The sequence below is a fragment of the Protopterus annectens genome, chromosome 3.part1, assembly GCF_019279795.1.
Source record: "Protopterus annectens isolate FY-2018-M chromosome 3.part1, PAN1.0, whole genome shotgun sequence".
Classification (NCBI taxonomy): domain Eukaryota; kingdom Metazoa; phylum Chordata; order Ceratodontiformes; family Protopteridae; genus Protopterus; species Protopterus annectens.
The window spans coordinates 355,836,998-355,855,791 of NC_056732.1; the positions used below are offsets into that span (position 1 = coordinate 355,836,998).

At 35.8% G+C, this 18,794-nt stretch overlaps 1 protein-coding gene across 3 annotated transcripts in view; it reads left to right on the plus strand.

The window, feature by feature from the left end:
- The window catches only part of CREB5 (cAMP responsive element binding protein 5), a 1,721,100-nt gene that overhangs the window by 1,411,426 nt on the left and 290,880 nt on the right, over positions 1-18,794 (plus strand). For all 3 annotated transcript variants that reach the window (XM_044066812.1, XM_044066813.1, XM_044066816.1), the window contains one exon: positions 1,595-1,705. In XM_044066812.1, the coding sequence (XP_043922747.1) occupies positions 1,595-1,705 (111 nt within the window). The remainder of the gene's footprint in view (positions 1-1,594; positions 1,706-18,794) is intronic.

Sequence of the window (18,794 nt, forward strand, 5' to 3'; positions counted from 1 at the left end):
TGTCCAAAGGCAAACTTGATGTGCCACTGGCCAGATGCATTTTCTTTGAATGTGGGTTTCAATGCCATTTCAATGAATGTGAGTGTCAAGGTCAGAGAAGCTTACTATTCTTGCTAAGACTGTTTTCATTGTGAGACTGTATTGTTTTGTTTAGCAAATGGCTATCAGTGTTTGTGCTATAAAATTTGAAATAAAAGTTTTAAATATCTCTAATCATTGTAGAAGTTTTGAACAGTGTTTATGGTAACTGGGGAGAAATAGACAAGAAATGGGACACTGAAATGATTGAAGGGTGCTGGTGGGGGGGGCTGATCCATTACCCTGCCTAGGGCCACATTTGACCATGATCCAGCTCTGTGTTATTGCGGAAATAATTCCCTTGCAGTGGTGTAGAAGCCATCAGCCTGCAGCACTGGGACTCAGAACAGCCCTGGGTATGCATTATTTCCACAATAACACACCCCCTGTTGGGCATCATTGCTTGTATGTCATTATGAACATTTTTCATTAGTTTGCCTTCCAAGAATTCTGGAACTGACTTCTTCTTCTTTCAGCTTTTCCTGGTTAGGGGTCACCATAGCGGATCATCTGCCTGACCATGATTGGCAGTGGAGTTTTACAGTGTTGAGTTGCCAGCCCGGTGCCCAACCTTCCACAGAAGGCACACACATGCACACACTCATACCTAGGGCCAATTTAGAGTGTCCAATCCACCTACTGCACATCTTTGGGATGTGGGAGGAAACCGGAGCACCCGGAGGAAACCCACATGACCACAGGAAGGATATGCAGACTCTGCACAGAAGGCACCCCAGCCGAGAATCGAACCAGAGAACCTCTGGGTGTGAGGCGGCAACGCTAACCGCTGCACCACCGTGGCCGCCCAGTTCTGAAACTGACTAATCAACATAATTTTGCTGTGATGAAATATTTGAGATCAGACAGCAGCATTTCTAATGATGTCAATTTCCTATTTATCAGTCAAAAGCTGCTAGAAATATCAGTTCGGGGAATTTAATTAAAAAAAAAAGGTGGCAAAGATTGTACTTTGGGAACAATATGTTGATGGCTAAATGGAGGCTGCAATTATTAATTTCAAGAAAAATTTTCCGTATGCGCGCACACACACACACACACACACACACACACACACACACACACACACACACACACACACATGCAGAGTGTGAGATATATGTATATCTATATAAAAATACAGATGCATGCGATATACACAGAGTGACATCTAAAATGCTTCACTTCCTGAACTACTTAAAGGGTATACTATATTTACACCAAATCATTTTGCATTTCCCTTGGAATGTGGTCCTTATTTACAGTGAATTTCATTGCAGAGTGCATTGAGGAAACTTATGGGTATAGGACAGTAATAGAATTTAACTCTCATGTTGAGACACCATTGGCTAGTCCTGTTCCAAAGCTCTAACTAGTAGATCAGACCTGTCATCATGTTCTGCCATAATGTTTCACTAGTAATATAACCTTGTTTTCTCTGTTGCCATTAAGAAAATGTGTTGCAGTATAGCTGCAGAAACAATGCAACACTGACAACTGTTGTTTGTGCTTTTTCTAGATAGAAAGGCAGATGTCTATGAACTCAAATATTATGGGAATGCAAAGTCCAAATATGAATAATCCCTGCACTTCTCCCCAGATTCCTCAGATGCAGTCTGAAGCTAAGTTGGTAAGCCTCTGTAATGTCATTTCTGTTTTCTGTAAAACATGTTTTGTGAGATTTAAAAGTTTTATGCAAGCAGAGACATTTTTGCAGGAATTCATGTCGCAGAAGAATGCAATCGATATGTTATGTATTTTTTGATTGAGTAATTAATTTAAGTACTTTTTGTTTAATTGTTAATTGGTGGATGATCTGATTGAAATTACACTTTTTTCACTCATGACCTGTGCAATTAATCCCAAAAAATATAAGGAGTGGTTGCAAAAAACACTATCATAAATCTAGTGGTTTAACTAAGCAAGTTGCAGTCATATAATAAATGCGAATGAATAAAATACTGACAGTGAAATGCACTCATAACTGTACTGTCAGCTATATAAAGTGTTCATATATGCTGGTAGAAGTTTGAACAAAATGACAAATGAGGACAAAATTCAGACAAAAATGTGTGACATCATTAAAATGTAAAATGTAAAAAATGAAAACATGTAACTAATAACATGAGTTTGCAGCAGACCGGTACTGTATTAAGGAATTCAGTCAGTGGCTATTCTGAAGTGCAGGACAGAGTTGTGTTTGGTTAGCAGTAACTACAGTATTCAATAAAAACATCCACATACGTTAAAAGAAGTTGTCTAAATCCTTGAGCGTGGCTACTTCTGGGGTGTTTCTGAGTTTAGGTGCGAAACAGTCTCAAGGTGTTGATCATATATTAAAATTCTGTCAGCAAATTTCAGAATGGTAGCAGGGCACTAGCATTTCTTCTGAAGCTGCTAAATGTCATTTTGTGGAATTAACTGATTAAAAAAATGGATTTGCTAAAAAAATCTTGCTACTGTGTTTCAGAAGTGAAGTCTGTAAAATAATCATTTTATTAATGAGAAGGTATGTCCAACTTTTAATTCAAGCAGCAGATGAGTTCTCAAATGTGGATGCTTTACTACGTTTCTTGCTTTAACCTCCTATATGTCTGTGTTCCATGCTGAATGACACTGCAGTGTTATGAGTGGTTAGTACAGATTTGTGTGAGTAGTTGATTGTACAGCAAGCTTGCAGGTGAATTGCATACCTAATACTTATGCAGTGTTCTTACAGTTTCTTATCAGTTGTTAACGGAGAAAGTTCTGACAAAGAACTTTGAAGAGTGGTACAACAGGTGGCACACTCACCACTGATACAGAAGACTATTATGAAGTCTATTCCCACACCAGATAGATCAATTACTAACACTGCAGTGCAGTATAAGGGGGGGTGCTCTACTCCTATTTTTTCTTATAACATCCTCACTATTATTCTTCCGTAATTGACCCCCACGCCTTCAATTACCATAATCTAAATTTTGCAATATATCTGTCAAAATCAGTTTCCCATTAAACAAAATGTCAATTAGTCTTTCTTTCTAAATAACCATAGTACATGAAATAAATGATTAACTACCCTTCTCACATTTTCTTTTTTCCTGTTCGTATAATATCCATACATAATCATATTCATATCTGTATTGCCTGTGTCGTTAATGCTCTCAAAAAATGTTCTTCACATAACTTTTCTAGAGTTTCACCACTGTTTTATATTACAAAAACATGACTTGTTGTCTCTTCCTTCCCACAAAATAAAACACATTCTTTCAACTTATTTTGTATATATGACATATTCTCTTTACCTTTAACTTATTTATTAGCAGTGTCCATAGGAGATCCTAACACTACTATCTTGGTACATCACGTTTTCCTTCCTTTAATGGCTTAAATCACTTCTTTGAGTTTGGCTATGGCTTTGCATAATAATATTGTTTTGTCACATTATTATACCACACCTTTCTATCTTTTTCTATATCGCCAATGCTTATTTTCCACATTAGTATTTTTTCTTGATATCTTTTTTAAGTTCTTCATTTATATATTCTGTTTTCCCTTGTTCTTATTCTCATTACCCCAGAACTTTTTGTACTTATATTTAAACATTCTCACCATTAATTTGTCATTATCCTCCTTTACCCACTATAATACACTGTACAAGTTTAAAGAAACAAAATGAACAATTTAATTTAGTAACACCTCCCCTTCATCTTCACTCATACAACACACCTCTTTTTACAAGATTTTATCTTGAACTCCATATAAAAGAAAACACCAAATGCATAATTTCCTTTTCATGTTTCTCTAGGATCATATAAACATTTGACATATATGCTATTTTCCCATTAATACAGGATTCACCAGGTAAATCCTTTTTTTCTGAATGCTAATTTATACATCCTCACAGAAGACATATGTCTTTATTCCTTTTATCAGTCCCTCCCATTGCATCATAATTGCATCATTTTCCCAACTTTTATCCTTAGCAAAGACACTTCATTGAAGAATGTACATCCCCAGTTTTCACATCAGCCAAACACTTACTTTTGTTTTTATTCAAGGTCATTCCCATTTCCTTTAAACATCCATTCAGACAAACCAGTACTTTCCTCATCTGTATGTTGTTCTTAACAACTACAACTAAATTGTCTGCATATGCCAAAACTATTGGAATCACCACCTAGTTTTGCATCATATATCTAGCATTTTTCATTTTATAAGCTACTTCACTTGCTATTACGTTCATCATCAATGCAAACAATATTTTCTTGATGAGAGAGCCTTGTCTTATACCACAATTCATGCCGTCGTGAGACAAGTTGGTTTTACCCTACTGATGATGTGTTGTTGCGATAGTAATGCTGTTCAGTACGAGAGGAACCGCAGGTTCAGACATTTGGTGTATGTGCTAGGCTGAGGAGCCAATGGTGCAAATCTACCATCTGCAGGATTATGACTGGATGCCAGAATCCCACCTAAACAATGTAGGTAAGGGAAGTCGTATTTCTTTACATAGCCACTGATTCACTAACACTCTCACTCTATTATTTTGATATGCTGACATACACACTCTTCTAATTATATTACATTTTTCCATACTTCTCGATAACATTCGACAAAGTATCATGTCCTACTGTATCAAATTTCTTGCTGATATCACCTAACATAAGTTTCACATCCACCATTTGCTTATAATATCATCCAAAATTTCTCTCACAACCAATAACAGTTCTTAGCATCCCTTTCTTTCTGAACCATATATACTTTCTTCATTAATATCCCTAATTCTTCCTTCTGTTCTCCTCTGTATCCCCCCCAAATTATAATCTGTGTTATTTAGTGAAATGAGTCCCCAATTTTTTATTTCATTCTTCTTGTCTTTCTTTAGTATAAATTTTAATTTCGCACTACGTAATTCTTCATAAGCTCTTACTTTATCCATCCATTCAGTACATTTACAAAAGTTCTCTTTACCATTTCTTTTATTTCTTTTACATTCCATAGCCTATTCCATCTGGACCTGATTCTGAATCAACATTTATTTTCCGAAGTACTTCTTCCAATTCACTAATAGTATTTTATTTTTTTTAATTCTTCCTTAACTCTGGAGTTTTTTTTTTACTTTCCACTATCTCTTATTTTCCTTCTTTTTACTCTTATGCTTATTTTCTAAATGTTGTACTACAATACTCATAATTTGCTTGTGTTCTTTTTTAGTTCTTCTTTTACATGTTTAATTTTCATCATTAAACTAATAACCTGCTTTACTGTTTTGCACAAATATGCACACACCTCCTTCCTTCTCTGTCTTGTAAATAATATCTCTGCCAAAACAGTAATGGCTTATTTTTTTCTTGATTTCTGTGGTATATTTCTTTTCCATATCATAGTACTCTCTTATATTATTCTATAAATTCTCTAATAGATACTTCAGTTTCTCTTCTTTTCTTACATCATTCTGGCATTGAAAAAAAAAACTTTTTATGCTTCTTTTTAAATTCTGTTCACCATTCAGACTGCTTTTTACAGAAGACCTTTCTTGGTTATATGATCTTTCCATAACTGCAATACTTCCCCCTCTAATTTCATCCCATAATTTCACATTTATTCTTTTTAGTTCCCTTTCCTATTTCAGTATACTGCCTTTCTTCCTTCACCTCTGTCCACATTGATAAATAGTTTGAAAAACACAACACAATTGTATCACCATCTGCTACCCAATCCTTCCAGTAACACAAAATATTAAATTCTAGATTCAACTGCAAGCTTTCTGTAAGTCCATCTACCTTTGTTCCAAACAGCCAATTTACCACATTTTATCACTTCCTGTATTTTTTACATCTTCCCCTTTCTTTTAACATTTTCCCGTTAAATCAAAAGTCCCTTGGGAATTATAATTTTCCATTTGCAATCTTTCTTTGCTTGTCAGGAATTTTACATCCTTTAACAAAATAACATCCACATTCCATTTAGCACACCATTCCAGTATGCCTACAAAGGTAATAAGTGTTCACATTTATTGGAAGTACTTTAAAACAGTTGCTTTTCCATCTTTTTAACTTTAGGGAAAATATTTTTAAATTTTCATGTTCTTGTTTTTACTCTTTCCTCAACTGAATATATTTTCCTGGGTTTATGTAGAAATAATCCTTGATCCTCAGAATCAGATTTTTCACTGGCTAAAACTTCAGAAAATATTAGTATCAGTCCCTTCTTCTGACCTCTCTTCCTGCATGCAGTCTCTCTCTGTCTCTCCTCATTTCACTCTCCATATGTTTTTTTTCTTTTACAGTTTCTTCTTCATCTAGTTCATCCTCTCCCACAGCTTCCTCTTGTCCATCATTGTTTACGTTTTCCTCCATTTCCCTATCTTTGTCATTATTTTCTGTTTTCTCTTGACAATCCTTCCAAAAGTGTCCCCCCCCCTCCCATTTTTCATAACATACATTCAGGTACAAACCTTCGTGCTCTATGTCCTTTCTCCCCACAGTGGTGACATTGTACCTTGTTGACAATTATTAATTAAATGAGAAACGCCCCCACAAAAGAAATAACATTTAGGCTGGCCAGCTTATCTTGATGTCTCTGTATGTATGACCAGCCACAAAAATAACACCTGGTTGCTTTGTTCTATTGAGGTGATCAGTTTGCTGATCTGATGATCTATGTTAATTAAGGAATTAAGGGGTATGCTTTCTAATGAAATATACAAACATATATATATATATATATATATATATATATATATATATATATATTTCTGTACACAAGGCCTACCTCTTAAAGGGGTGCACCTACTTCCATTTTCCCGTTATATCTTCTAAAAACACTGAATGCTCACTTTATCAAACTGAAGAAAGTGAAGAAAAGGTCTTCTAACAGACAACATGATAACAATTATATGAGCAGAAGCCAGTATGCATGATAAAGAAGTATGTGGTTCACCAGGAGACAGATAATAATGTCTACGTGTTTTTGATAAGAAGCCAGTTACCATTAGGTGTGGTGACATAATAATATGTGCCCTTAGTGCACACAAACATACATCTGGACATTCTCTTTATCAGACTTGAGGGTAGAACTGCTATTCCTACAGAAGGCAGTACTGGACAGAGGATGTCTGTATTGTGATTAAGGAATTAAGATGACTTTGCAAATGGAATGTCTAGTTTGTGGGGTAAGAAGATTTTGAGACCCTGAAGCAGAGAAAGAGCTGGTAATTGTTTTCTTTCTGAACTTTAATAGGCAATTGTTAAAGACTGAGTGAGATGAGAGAGGCTTCTTTGAAATTTTATAATTCATGGAACATTTTAGTTTTAGAAATTCGTATTGCTGTCCTGCAGTTACTGAGTCCAACAATCAAAGAAAAAGAAGTCAGAGTTGAATAACAAACTGCAGAAACTGACCTTTCCATTCAATAGAGTGATGATTATTCACACAGTTAGAAACAAAAACATGTTCTCTAACATTTTTTATTTTGACAAAATATGGCCATATTATATAACTGAGTAAAGATACATGCTGTTGTTGCTAAATGGATGGACACTGATGTCAAATGTGTGCATTATCAGTATATTTCTATTAGTGTTCATGACTAAGGAACAGCATTACTTGACTTTTTTTTTTTTTTTTTACTGACTCTAGCTCCAGTGGTTCACGTCTGTGTTTTCCTAGGCCGTTGGTGTTTAAACATCTTAAACCATCAAGCCAAATATTGGCACTACATGAACTGTTATGAGGTGTAATATTCAATGTCCTTTCTGCTGAATAATAGTTTGTAGAAGAATAATGAACTCCTTCTTTCTAGTTGTGACTATTGTTTAAGTGATCAGCCAATCACAGAAACTGTTTAGCTAGATCTGAACCCTCAGTGTGAAGTTCTGCAGTTCAGACCTGCTTGCAGAAAAAAAAAAGTTTAGTGCTGGACATTTATCCTGCTGGAAGAGACGTTCGCTAGAAACAGACCAGTGGTCTGGCACTCTGTATAGATAGTTTTGTTTAGCTTGTTTGTGTCACTAAGCCTCGTGTTGTTTAATGCCATCTCTGAGGGAGGGACAGTGAGAAAGGAGTCAACATTCAGATGCAGTGGTGTTTGACTCATTGTGGTCTTCCTAAGCAAACCAATTGCATGGGCTTCCCCTAAACCTGCATTACCAAACTACACTGAAATGCATTTTACACATATAATTCTTGGCAGCCAACATCCCAGCTTTATTTGTTAGCAAACAATGAGGCAGGCATGCCGTTTGTAATATCTGTGTGTGTGTCACTGTCTACGAACCAGTGGCTAAAAGACATTTGCTATGCTGTCAAAGAAAGAAATGTGAATTACAGTCAAAGAGTTTGTTGGGAAATGAGGGAGCTCTAATGGTTTATGCACAGGGAAGGTAGAGGTTCTGTTACGCAACATGAAAAGAAAACATTCCAATAAAAAAAAAATTAGAAAACACTGCAGAACAAAATAGGTTTCTCTCTCTGATTCATAGGAAATGACATTACAGAAAGTAATACTTTTGTCCTGATAGGAGTAAAACCTCTCCCACGCGAGATTGTTGAATACATAGGACATTGTCAACTCCTTATGTGTTTTTGATTGCCTTTTTCACTTTCTTATTTCATTCTTCCAATGACTTTTAAAATATGAGCACTGAAACCTAATTCACAGCATGCTTAGTGCTCCATGTTATTCAGGAAGATATCATGTGACATGATGATTTTACTTATATGTTAACAAGGTAAACCCAGAAATCACGTGTCCCCAGAGTAGCTAAGGTGGGGTGAGAGGGACAACTACTCCAGGAGCAAAGTGTTGGAGGAGTGCTATCAGCCAATTTACTCCTTGTGTGGTCTAACTACTTCCTACAGTTTAAAGGTAAAAAAAAATAAAGTTTTTTTTTTAACTAAAACCTGAGCAATTTATCACTCTACAGAGGCCAGATATAGAAGAAAATATGTTAGCAACTCAAAGCCTTAATGTCTTGAGCTAAAGTGACAAACTGCCTATTTGTGAGCTGCACAGCTGATGTAAGTTACAAGGTGCACTGAGCTTCTATAACAGAGTAAAAGAAAATGTTCTAATATACTGGGATACATACATATGACAGTGGAAGCAGCTTTGAAGAACTTAAAAAAAATATGAAAGTATTAATGCTTTCCTACCTCTGTCATTTTTTTCTTAAATTGATTTGTTTGTGTGCTCTTGCCTTTATTTAACTGGGTGTCTATAGTAATTCATTGTTTATTTTTATTTTAATATGTATTTTGCATTCTTGCAGGGTTTTACTCCTATGTACTGTATCTTCAGATTTACCTCTTAGGCCAAAGAATGCATAGTGATAACTTTCTATGCATTTTTGCTTCTATGTAATTTGACTACTGGGTCCAAGTGGCCACTTTTTGTTGCTATGGTGACTGTTCCTACTATATTGTACTTACTTCATGTCACTTACTAATCTGCTTTGTTTTCTCTGTCTGTTTTGCAGAGGGGAGGGACAAGCCTTCCTGCACCCTCTCCTATGTGATGGCTTTGCCCATATGCCTATATATATCATAGATAAATAGATATATAGGTAAATATATAGATAGAGATTGAGATTTAGATATAAGCTCAACTGTCGTGCAACAATGCAGACAAACAAACTGAAAAGTCCAAAAACTATGACTCACTGCTACTGCACTAATGTAAAGGTTGCTGGCTGGCAGCGGCTCTGTATGGCATTAAACAACTGATGAGTTGCAGCTCATGGGAGACTACTCATTGAGTTGTAGTTTGATCCACTGTTCTCTCACCTAAAAGAAGGGTAACCTGTCTGCCTCGAAAACGGAGTAAATAAAGCAAAGAGAAAATATGTACTGTAGAGGCTCCAAACCACAGTTCCAGCAGAAAAATAATTCCAGAGAAACACTCAGAAGTTGAGAGAAACATTTGATATTAGTGCTTTCGTTTTAATAAGTACAAAACTTCTTCAGATGAAACAGAGAAAAAAATCGCTAAAAATCAAACATTTCTTTCAACGTCTGACTGTTTCTTTGGAATTGTTTTTCTGCTGGAACTGTGGTTTGGATGGACATGTTAAACAATGGCATACTAGTGCCTTATGTCTTAGCATGCCATATCTTTTGGTGGAAAATAATGGCAAATATGTTCCTTGACCCAGGAGTGCCAATTCACTCCACCATTCCCACTGACTTGTATAGCCATAATAAAGAAACATAAAAACTGAAAACTAACAAAGAAAAAACACATCAGGCTCATGAATATTTACTGTGGGATACGTTCTGCATTTCTTTGTTAGTTTTCAGTTTTTATGTTTATTTTTCTTCTGAAGTTTTATATGCATTTATTACGGCTTCTTCATAGTTTTCACTCGGTTTAATAAGTATATATATATATATATATATATATATATATATATATATATATATAAAGTGGCATATATATATATATATATATATATATATATATATAGAGAGAGAGAGAGAGAGAGATGTGAGAGATGTGTATCAATTTTATATATATATATATATATATATATATATATATATATATATATATATATATATGTATGGGGCCCTGCTAGGGGAGCACCAGAAACAGATGTCTGAGCGGAATGCATTATGTTAAATAGGTGACAGGACACATTTTGCAGATTCCAGTCCTGTCTTTGTAACAGTGGTTGTAGGGAAAAGTAGTACAAATGATTTCAAAGGATATGTCTGAAAAATGTACAACTTCAGTGGACTATAATTTGGGTAGCAGGGCTGTTGCAAATACATTGTTCAACTAACTTGATTCAGTTCCATGACTGGGTTACATTACAAAATTATATATATTTACCAGTGGATATCATCTGTCTTCATGTTGTTTATGTATTCATTCATTCATTCATTCATTTATTTATTTATTTCATCAGTGAAATGACGTTGGATATTTTGTATACTTGAGAAAATAAAGGATAAAACTACAGAGTCAAACAGAAAAAAGGATTATGGACAGTAAATTAGTATATATGAACTAATACATAGATCAGGACATACTAGATAGACAAATAGTTTATCTTCTGCAGTCATATTAATATAATATAATATAATATATAACACATGCAATTAGTTCTTCAGAAACACTGAACATTCATCTGGAATGCACATAATTCTAGTCAAAAGAGTATGGATGGCCATATGCATAACTTCTGGCTATGGCAGTTTTTTAAGTAACTTGTTAGTCCGCCAAACTCCAAAAAGCAATGCATTGAAATGCAATGGGTTTATCAACATTTATAATGAAATACTTGATTAGGATAGTGAAGATGAGCTTAGAAAATGGGGCTTGCTCTTCATCAAACAACCTGCTGGCGTAATTATACTCACAGACATTGGTCAGCACTGATGCTTTTCTTGTTGTAATAATATAAGATGTTTACAATCATTTCAGACTCCAAAAAAAAAATGTGGCCATTATCTGTAAAATGACGTCTGTCACATCCCTAAAGTGAACTAGTGCTGCCATAAAACAAGACTGTGCGTATGGAAATTGGCCAACTTTAGCGATGTGTTATAGTAAATGTAGTAGGCTTATGTGAATATTATTAGCTATTATTTTCCTGCCAAAATTTCAACACAAAACTCTGATGTCCTCCTAAAACAGTGAAATTTGAACTGCTGGCTGGTCCATGATGACCCTTTTCACTCATGAATCAGATCAAAGTTGTATAAGGTTAGAGAATACAGCCAGGCAGAAATTACAGCATATGACATAACATAAAGGGTAGAAGGGATCTTACCAAGATACATACGGTAAAGCAAGAGTTATCATTAATACCAAGCAGTAAAAAGAAACAAAATAATGCTGTCTTTCAATGATGCTGTGTATTACTAGGGAAGAGTGTGGCCTGTACCACCAGCCACCCTGATCCATCAGGTGGAAATGATTCACAGTAATTTCCCTGTGGGCCAGGGCAGCAGATGGCATGTTTATACCCCACTCTATCCCTAGCCATGTGTACCTCCCTCATCTTGTGTCACATTCCATATGCTGCACATTTTGACCCTCTCTTTGCCTTCATCCATCCAATGTTTCCTCATCCTAGTGTGTGTGTGTGTGTGTGTGTGTGTGTGTGTGTGTGTGTGTGTGTGTGTGTGTGTGTGTGTGTGTGTGTGTGTGTGCATATTCACCCATACTTGCCTGCTTAGTCCTTCTGGAGCTACACTGTGCCCCCTTTCCTACCCTCTTTCTCTGTTACCATCCCATGGACCCCTATCCCCACCAATAAAATGCCTCCCTGACTCTCAGCATTCTGCACACTCCTGAATGTTGTCCTTCTGTGTGCCACTCTGCTTACTGCCATCCTCTCTTTTATCCTCTTTTTTTCCTGCTTTCATTTGCACTGCTTTCCTCACCTGTTGTACATCTGGCAGATGTCCAAATATGTAGACACTGTAACACTGTAGCTGAAAGTATCACATGGCTACAGAGCTTTTTGAGGTGCTTTGTGCCATCCTACCAAGGGACACAGTAGCATGTGCAGTGCAGCTACAACATATCCTGCTTTATTTTTGAGATGTATCACCCTGTGAATTCATGTTTTTAGTTCTTTCATATTCTCGTAATATAGTGTGTGACCTCTGTATGGAATGCATTCTGTGCTTGTGTGTATTGTATTTATGACCTGGAAGTGGCTAAGATAAGCTGGATCATGGTTAAGCACATAGAAGTTTTGCCTAAATTGATTTGGTTACTTAATTATTCCACTATATCCAGTTGTCAATACGGAGTGCCACTTAGCTGTGCCGTTGTTCCACAGAAGTCCAGTGCATTTCTACACATCAGGGGACCAACATGTCAGCTGGAGTGGCAGGACTGCTGAATCAGATGGCATGATGCCCGTAAAACACAAAACACGACAACTTTGCTAAGGTTTCTAACACAGCACTGAGAGGGAGGACAGCTGGGCAGAGCGATTTACAAAGTGTGTGTGTGTGTGTGTGTGTGTGTGTGTGTGTGTGTGTGTGTGTGTGTGTGTGTGTGTGTGTGTGGGGTCAGTCACAACAAAGAATAAGTGGTTGGGTTAGTTGGAGAACATAAGAATGTATGGATACTGCACTCTACTTGTTAGGAAGAGCAGGCAGTCCAAGAATGAAGAACCATAGGGGGACAGATAGCCTGGGTAGCTTATTTGCCATCTTCTTTGTGTTATGCAGCTGTTGTATAAATGAGGACAACCTATCCACTTGTGTAAAAGGTTTTCCAAACCTACTCTAAAATGCAAAGGACATTACATAACTACTTGAACAAAAGACTCAAAGGCAAAACATTAATAACAATTTCCATATGCCAGTTTTCTTATTGTATTAATGTGCAACAAGTGTAATTAGCATTAAATCAGTTCTTGATAAAGTCTTTGAATTGTCAGAGACCAAAGCGCTTGATTTTATCGTTTTTATTTTATCATTTACAGTGTGAATAAATTTATAACTTTAGATTCTCGACTGGCATTCGTGTCTCATATCCTGCATCCTGAAGTTTTATTTTGAATTAGTTTTGTATTTTTCCATTTTGTTTGTTGATTAAAGTGTGGTTAGCATTAACTTAGTTTGGCTAATGAGTGGCTAACATTAACTCAGTTTGACTAAAGTGGGGTTAACATCAAGTTAGTAAGTTGACTAAAGTGTGGTTAACATTAAAACAGTATGACTAAAGTCTGGTTAACACTAACCCATTTTGATTAAAGTGCTGTTAACAATAACTTAGCTTGACTAACTAGGCAAGAGAAATATCTGTGCTAAGTAGTCTATGGATTCATTGAAGCAATATGTTGTTTGTCAACCGTAGTTTACAATATTAACACAATCGACCTTAACTAACTTTATACACTCAATTAAGAAAAGACAACATAGTTTAAGTATAGCAGAACATGGTTTACATTACTTCAAAGCAACTATTAAAATTTGCCAGTACTAGCATTCCATCAAGTAAACAACACATAAGCTAACAAGAATGACTTAGAAGAGGATATGTGTGAAATATGTAACTGCGCAAAACTTGTACTCACAGGAAGCCACAATAGTTAGGAAACTGTAGTAAGGATATATTGTACTCATAACTGAGAATGCATGCTTAGAAATGATTTATGACATCTAAAGAGGCTAGCCTGTGAGAAATGCATTGGGAATTTATCTTAATTCATTTCTTGTTATTCAGCTGTCCCCACATTTTACATGTATATAAGAATGTGTATGTCTTGCAAAACAACATTATTTAAACAGTGTTTAACAAACTGTTCTTATTTTTTGCTTTGAAAATAAGAAAAAAAATATGCTTAATTGCTAAAAGAGAACCAGAGATCAGCTTTCGGGCAAAGTGAAGTTAACCATCAAAGCTGCTGTTAAAATGGTGACAAGCTCACAGTACTTGATGTGGCCATGTGCAAATATATTCTGTTGTGATTTGTTCATGTGACTTGTGGTCCTTTCAGTGTGGGTGAGCTATTTCTTCTTCTTTGGGGGTATAAGAATGCTGTCTTACATAGTGGGAAGACAGTAATAACTGCTTTCAAAAAAACAGGCTTACTTTCAAGGCACATAATTATTTGCAAGTATGCATGGGAAGAATTTCCAAGTTTTAAAATGCCTTTGGTATTGTCTTTTATATTCTTTACATTTTCTTATTTTCCCATATGAGGAGGGAGCACACCCATTTTAATGTTTGCATTTTAACTTTCTATGATCCAAGTGAGTTGCTGTTACCTGTGGGTGTTTTGACAAGCTAAGGTAATGTTCTGCATGAACTATTGTGATGCTATAAGTTTCACTCGCCTCTTTTGCTTTTTTTTTTAAATTATACAATAATTGACAGCAGACTGCTTGCTATATTGCTTTAATTAAGCAGTACAAAATCCACTGAACTGCTTGTTTGCAGTCTGAGGTGCAGCGAGTCATTAAGCTTTAAGGTGTTATTCTTCAAAATCCTCTTTTTTCTGTAAGATTAGAAATAAAACAGTAAAACTGGTGTGTACAGAAAGTATGGTCTGGTATATTAAAAACAAAAGCAGTACTTTTCTCATTGAGATCAGAAGGTGGGTATTTATTCAGTGTATGGCTTTATTAGATTAAATAGGGCAAGGATGTGATCCTAGCTGGCCCCCACTGTAAGTACTCATCAGCCTATAGAAAGCCCTCCAACTTATCCATACTCATCAGCGAGCCTATAGAAAGCCCTCCAACTTATCAGTACTTATCAGCTAGCCTATGGAAGGCCCTCCAACTTATTAGTACTCATCAGCCAACCTATAGAAAGCCCTCCAACTTATCAGTATTCATGAGCCTATAGAAAGCCCTCCAATTTATTAGTACCATCAGCCAGCCTATAGAAAGCCCTCCAACTTACCAGTATTCATTACCTATAGAATGCCCTCCAATTTGTCAGTACTCATCAGCCAGCCTATAGAAAGCCCTCCAACTTATCAGTACTTATCAGCTAGCATGTGGAAGGCCCTCCAACTTATTAGTACTCATCAGCCAACCTATAGAAAGCCCTCCAACTTATCAGTATTCATGAGCCTATAGAAAACCCTCCAATTTATTAGTACCATCAGCCAGCCTATAGAAAGCCCTCCAACTTACCAGTATTCATTACCTATAGAAAGCCCTCCAATTTGTCAGTACTCATCAGCCAGCCTATAGAAAGCCCTCCAACTTATCAGTACTCATCAACCTATAGAAAGGCCTCCAAATTATCAGTGATATGCATTTTAGATATAGAAGAGAAAAAGAACTGTGTGCCTTTATGCACGAGACTTCTTCAAATCACAGTTGATGAATTCAAGCTCAAAGCTGGTTCACACATTATCAGTAGGTCTGATGCATGATATTAATTAATCCAGGTGGCTCTGTGCTGTAAGCCATGTTGTCAAATTCAGGAGCATAGAATATAAACATTCATCAATAGTTGTCATGGCAGGAAGACACATAAACAGTAGCTATCATTACTACAGTTTCATTTGAGTTGCAGATAATTGTGCTTTTCTACTGCATTGGGGAACTGTGACCACTACATGGACCTAAATGGAATAGATTTCAGGACACAAATAGAAATAGGTAGGAGTGAGGAATGTTTTAGGAATGTATATAAAACTGAAAAACAACCAAAAAAATGAATAATAAGGCTGTTTTGGCTGGGAATATTGAGAATGCACGTATTAGAATCATATCACTTATGCTGCCTTTTCTCCAATCCTTGGCTTCACAGAAGCTGCTGCATGCTGCACCTGTGTTTGATGCCTTTTAGCATTATGTGACAGTTCTGTGGAGGGGGGTACTTGATACATACTACTATTCTGATTAATGCTCAAGTAACATTCTGTATTGGTAAGCTGGAGGTAAGCCCGAGCACAAACATGCCACAATTTTATTAAAAAAGCACAAACAAACACTTAGTTGGTGCTATTTCCCTTTCTTTTTTTTATATACGTGGGTGTGTGTCTGTCTCTTAGTATTCAGTCACTTTGTAGATGCAGTCTGCCACCAAGCTGTCTGTGGAGTCTTCAGCAGTTTGCTAACATTTCCCAAATGGCATGGATGCATTCATGGTTTTAGTTTTAATCACTAAAACCCTTGTTACTGCTTTCCCACTGTCTCATACTGCAAACAATGTTCACATGGCTTGTGTTTACTGACAAAGGCAGGAAGGCAGTAACATCTTATGTCAGTTACACCACATCACGTAAATCTGGGGAAAACAGTCATCATGTGGGGAGAAGACAAGGTAAAGTAACCTTCAGTAGTATATCCTACACACAGTAAAGTAACGTATCCTTTAGTAATTTGTCTTAGACACAGTAACGTATATTTCAATAGTTTATCCTACACACAGTAAAGTAGCCTTCCATAATTTATGCTACATACCGTAAAGTAACCTTTAGTAAGTTATCCTACACATAGGAAATAAAGTAGCCTTTAATAATTTGTACTACACACAGCAAAGTATATTTCAGTAATTTATCCTAACAGTTGCTTGTGCAGTTAGGTTAAAAAAGCAGCTAGTCATATTTTGAGTAAGAGATTGCCAAGTGACATTCAAGACTGTCATGTCAAATTTCTGCTGTGCATATCATGGCCTGCCTTATTTTTTTTTTATTAAACCAGTTACTTTAACAACAAAAAAATGACTGATATCTCCAGTAAGCAGTGATAAAAAATGAATAAATTACAATAAACAAACACTACTGACAACTCACTGAGCCAAACTAATTCTGTTTAATAAACAGTTGAGCACTTTCGACCTGACTGCTGTTCATCAAAACAATGAATCAACAAGTGCAAATCAATTATATACTAAATACTAACAGGTCACATGACCTCATTCAATTAAAATAACAAAAAATGAATAGATTCTCTAAAAATATGTATTTTCAGTGTTTTAAAATGTCCATAAAACATATCTATCTACATTTATTGACAGTTTGTCTTACATTCAAAACAACTTTATAATTAACATTACTTCTCAAACCTGGAGGGTGGTAAGCATAAAATAAAATTTCCACCTTCAATTCCCTGTGTTCCAATTCTCCCTCTCTGTCTCCATTGAAATCACAGGGAACATGATCTATAATGAAAAAAATGATTTTTTTAAAGTTGGGACATACAATTGAGTGCTTGCCTGTAGTGTTATCCAAATGTTGTACTTTAACAGCATACTGATGTTCATAAACTAATTTTCTGAAGTCTCTATTAGTTTTTTCCAATATAGAGTGACTCGCAAGAGCAACATCAGGCTAAGTACAGTACAAATCTCGACCCAGAAATGAAGAAGCCTGATGTGGGGGTACGTTTTGTCTTTTCTAATGTCTACAAAGTATGGACTCTCTGACATGTATCAACACATAGAACAACTGAAGTATTTGAAAGTGCCCCTTTTTTTGTTCTCTTCTCTTGCTTCTCCCCATTTTATTACTGTTTTGATGTTATGACCCTTTTTATTAATAAAAAAAAGTTGTTTATCTCCCACTACCTTCCTAACTTCCTCACTGGCACTCAAAATTCTCCAGTTGTTTTCCATCACTTTCCTTACTGCTGCACTGTCCAAATAAAAAGTTAGAGCCATGGAAAGTGACCAGTCTAGGGGAATACTGAATGCACCATAATCTTTTTGCAAATTGTTTCCTTTCATGGCCATTTTGATGATGTCACTAGGAAATACCCTGTTGGCAAATGTATCATACAGAGCTTTTGAAAAACTATCTAAAAGATCTACATCTGTAGTTAAATGTTGTAATCTTACAAATTGCCCTTTTATGATGTTGTGTTTTAATCTGGTTACTTTATTTCTGTATTTATTTATTTATTTATTTAGATTTCCTAATCAGATTAGAGCGCTGATCAGACAGGATCTATTTCAGGGTGAGAAAAAAAAAACAACTACACAAACACATGGTATTGCGAAGGTGTGTATACACAGGAAAAGAAATACTAAACAGTAAAAGAAATGAAAAGAAAGGAAAATTACAAAATATGATGAGATTATATCTAAAATAAATATAGGGAATAAGATGGGTTAATTAGCGTGCTTAAGAGAGGAGCAGGCAGATGGAAGGACAGAATATTGTATTAAAGAAAGAGAAAAAAGTGGCAGAGCTGGAATAAACATGTAGGAAAAGATAAAAAGGATAAAATGACGTTAAAGTGAACAAAAAGGGTGTGTGTGTAGAGAATGAAAGTTAAAAACAGGGGAGCAAGATTAAGTC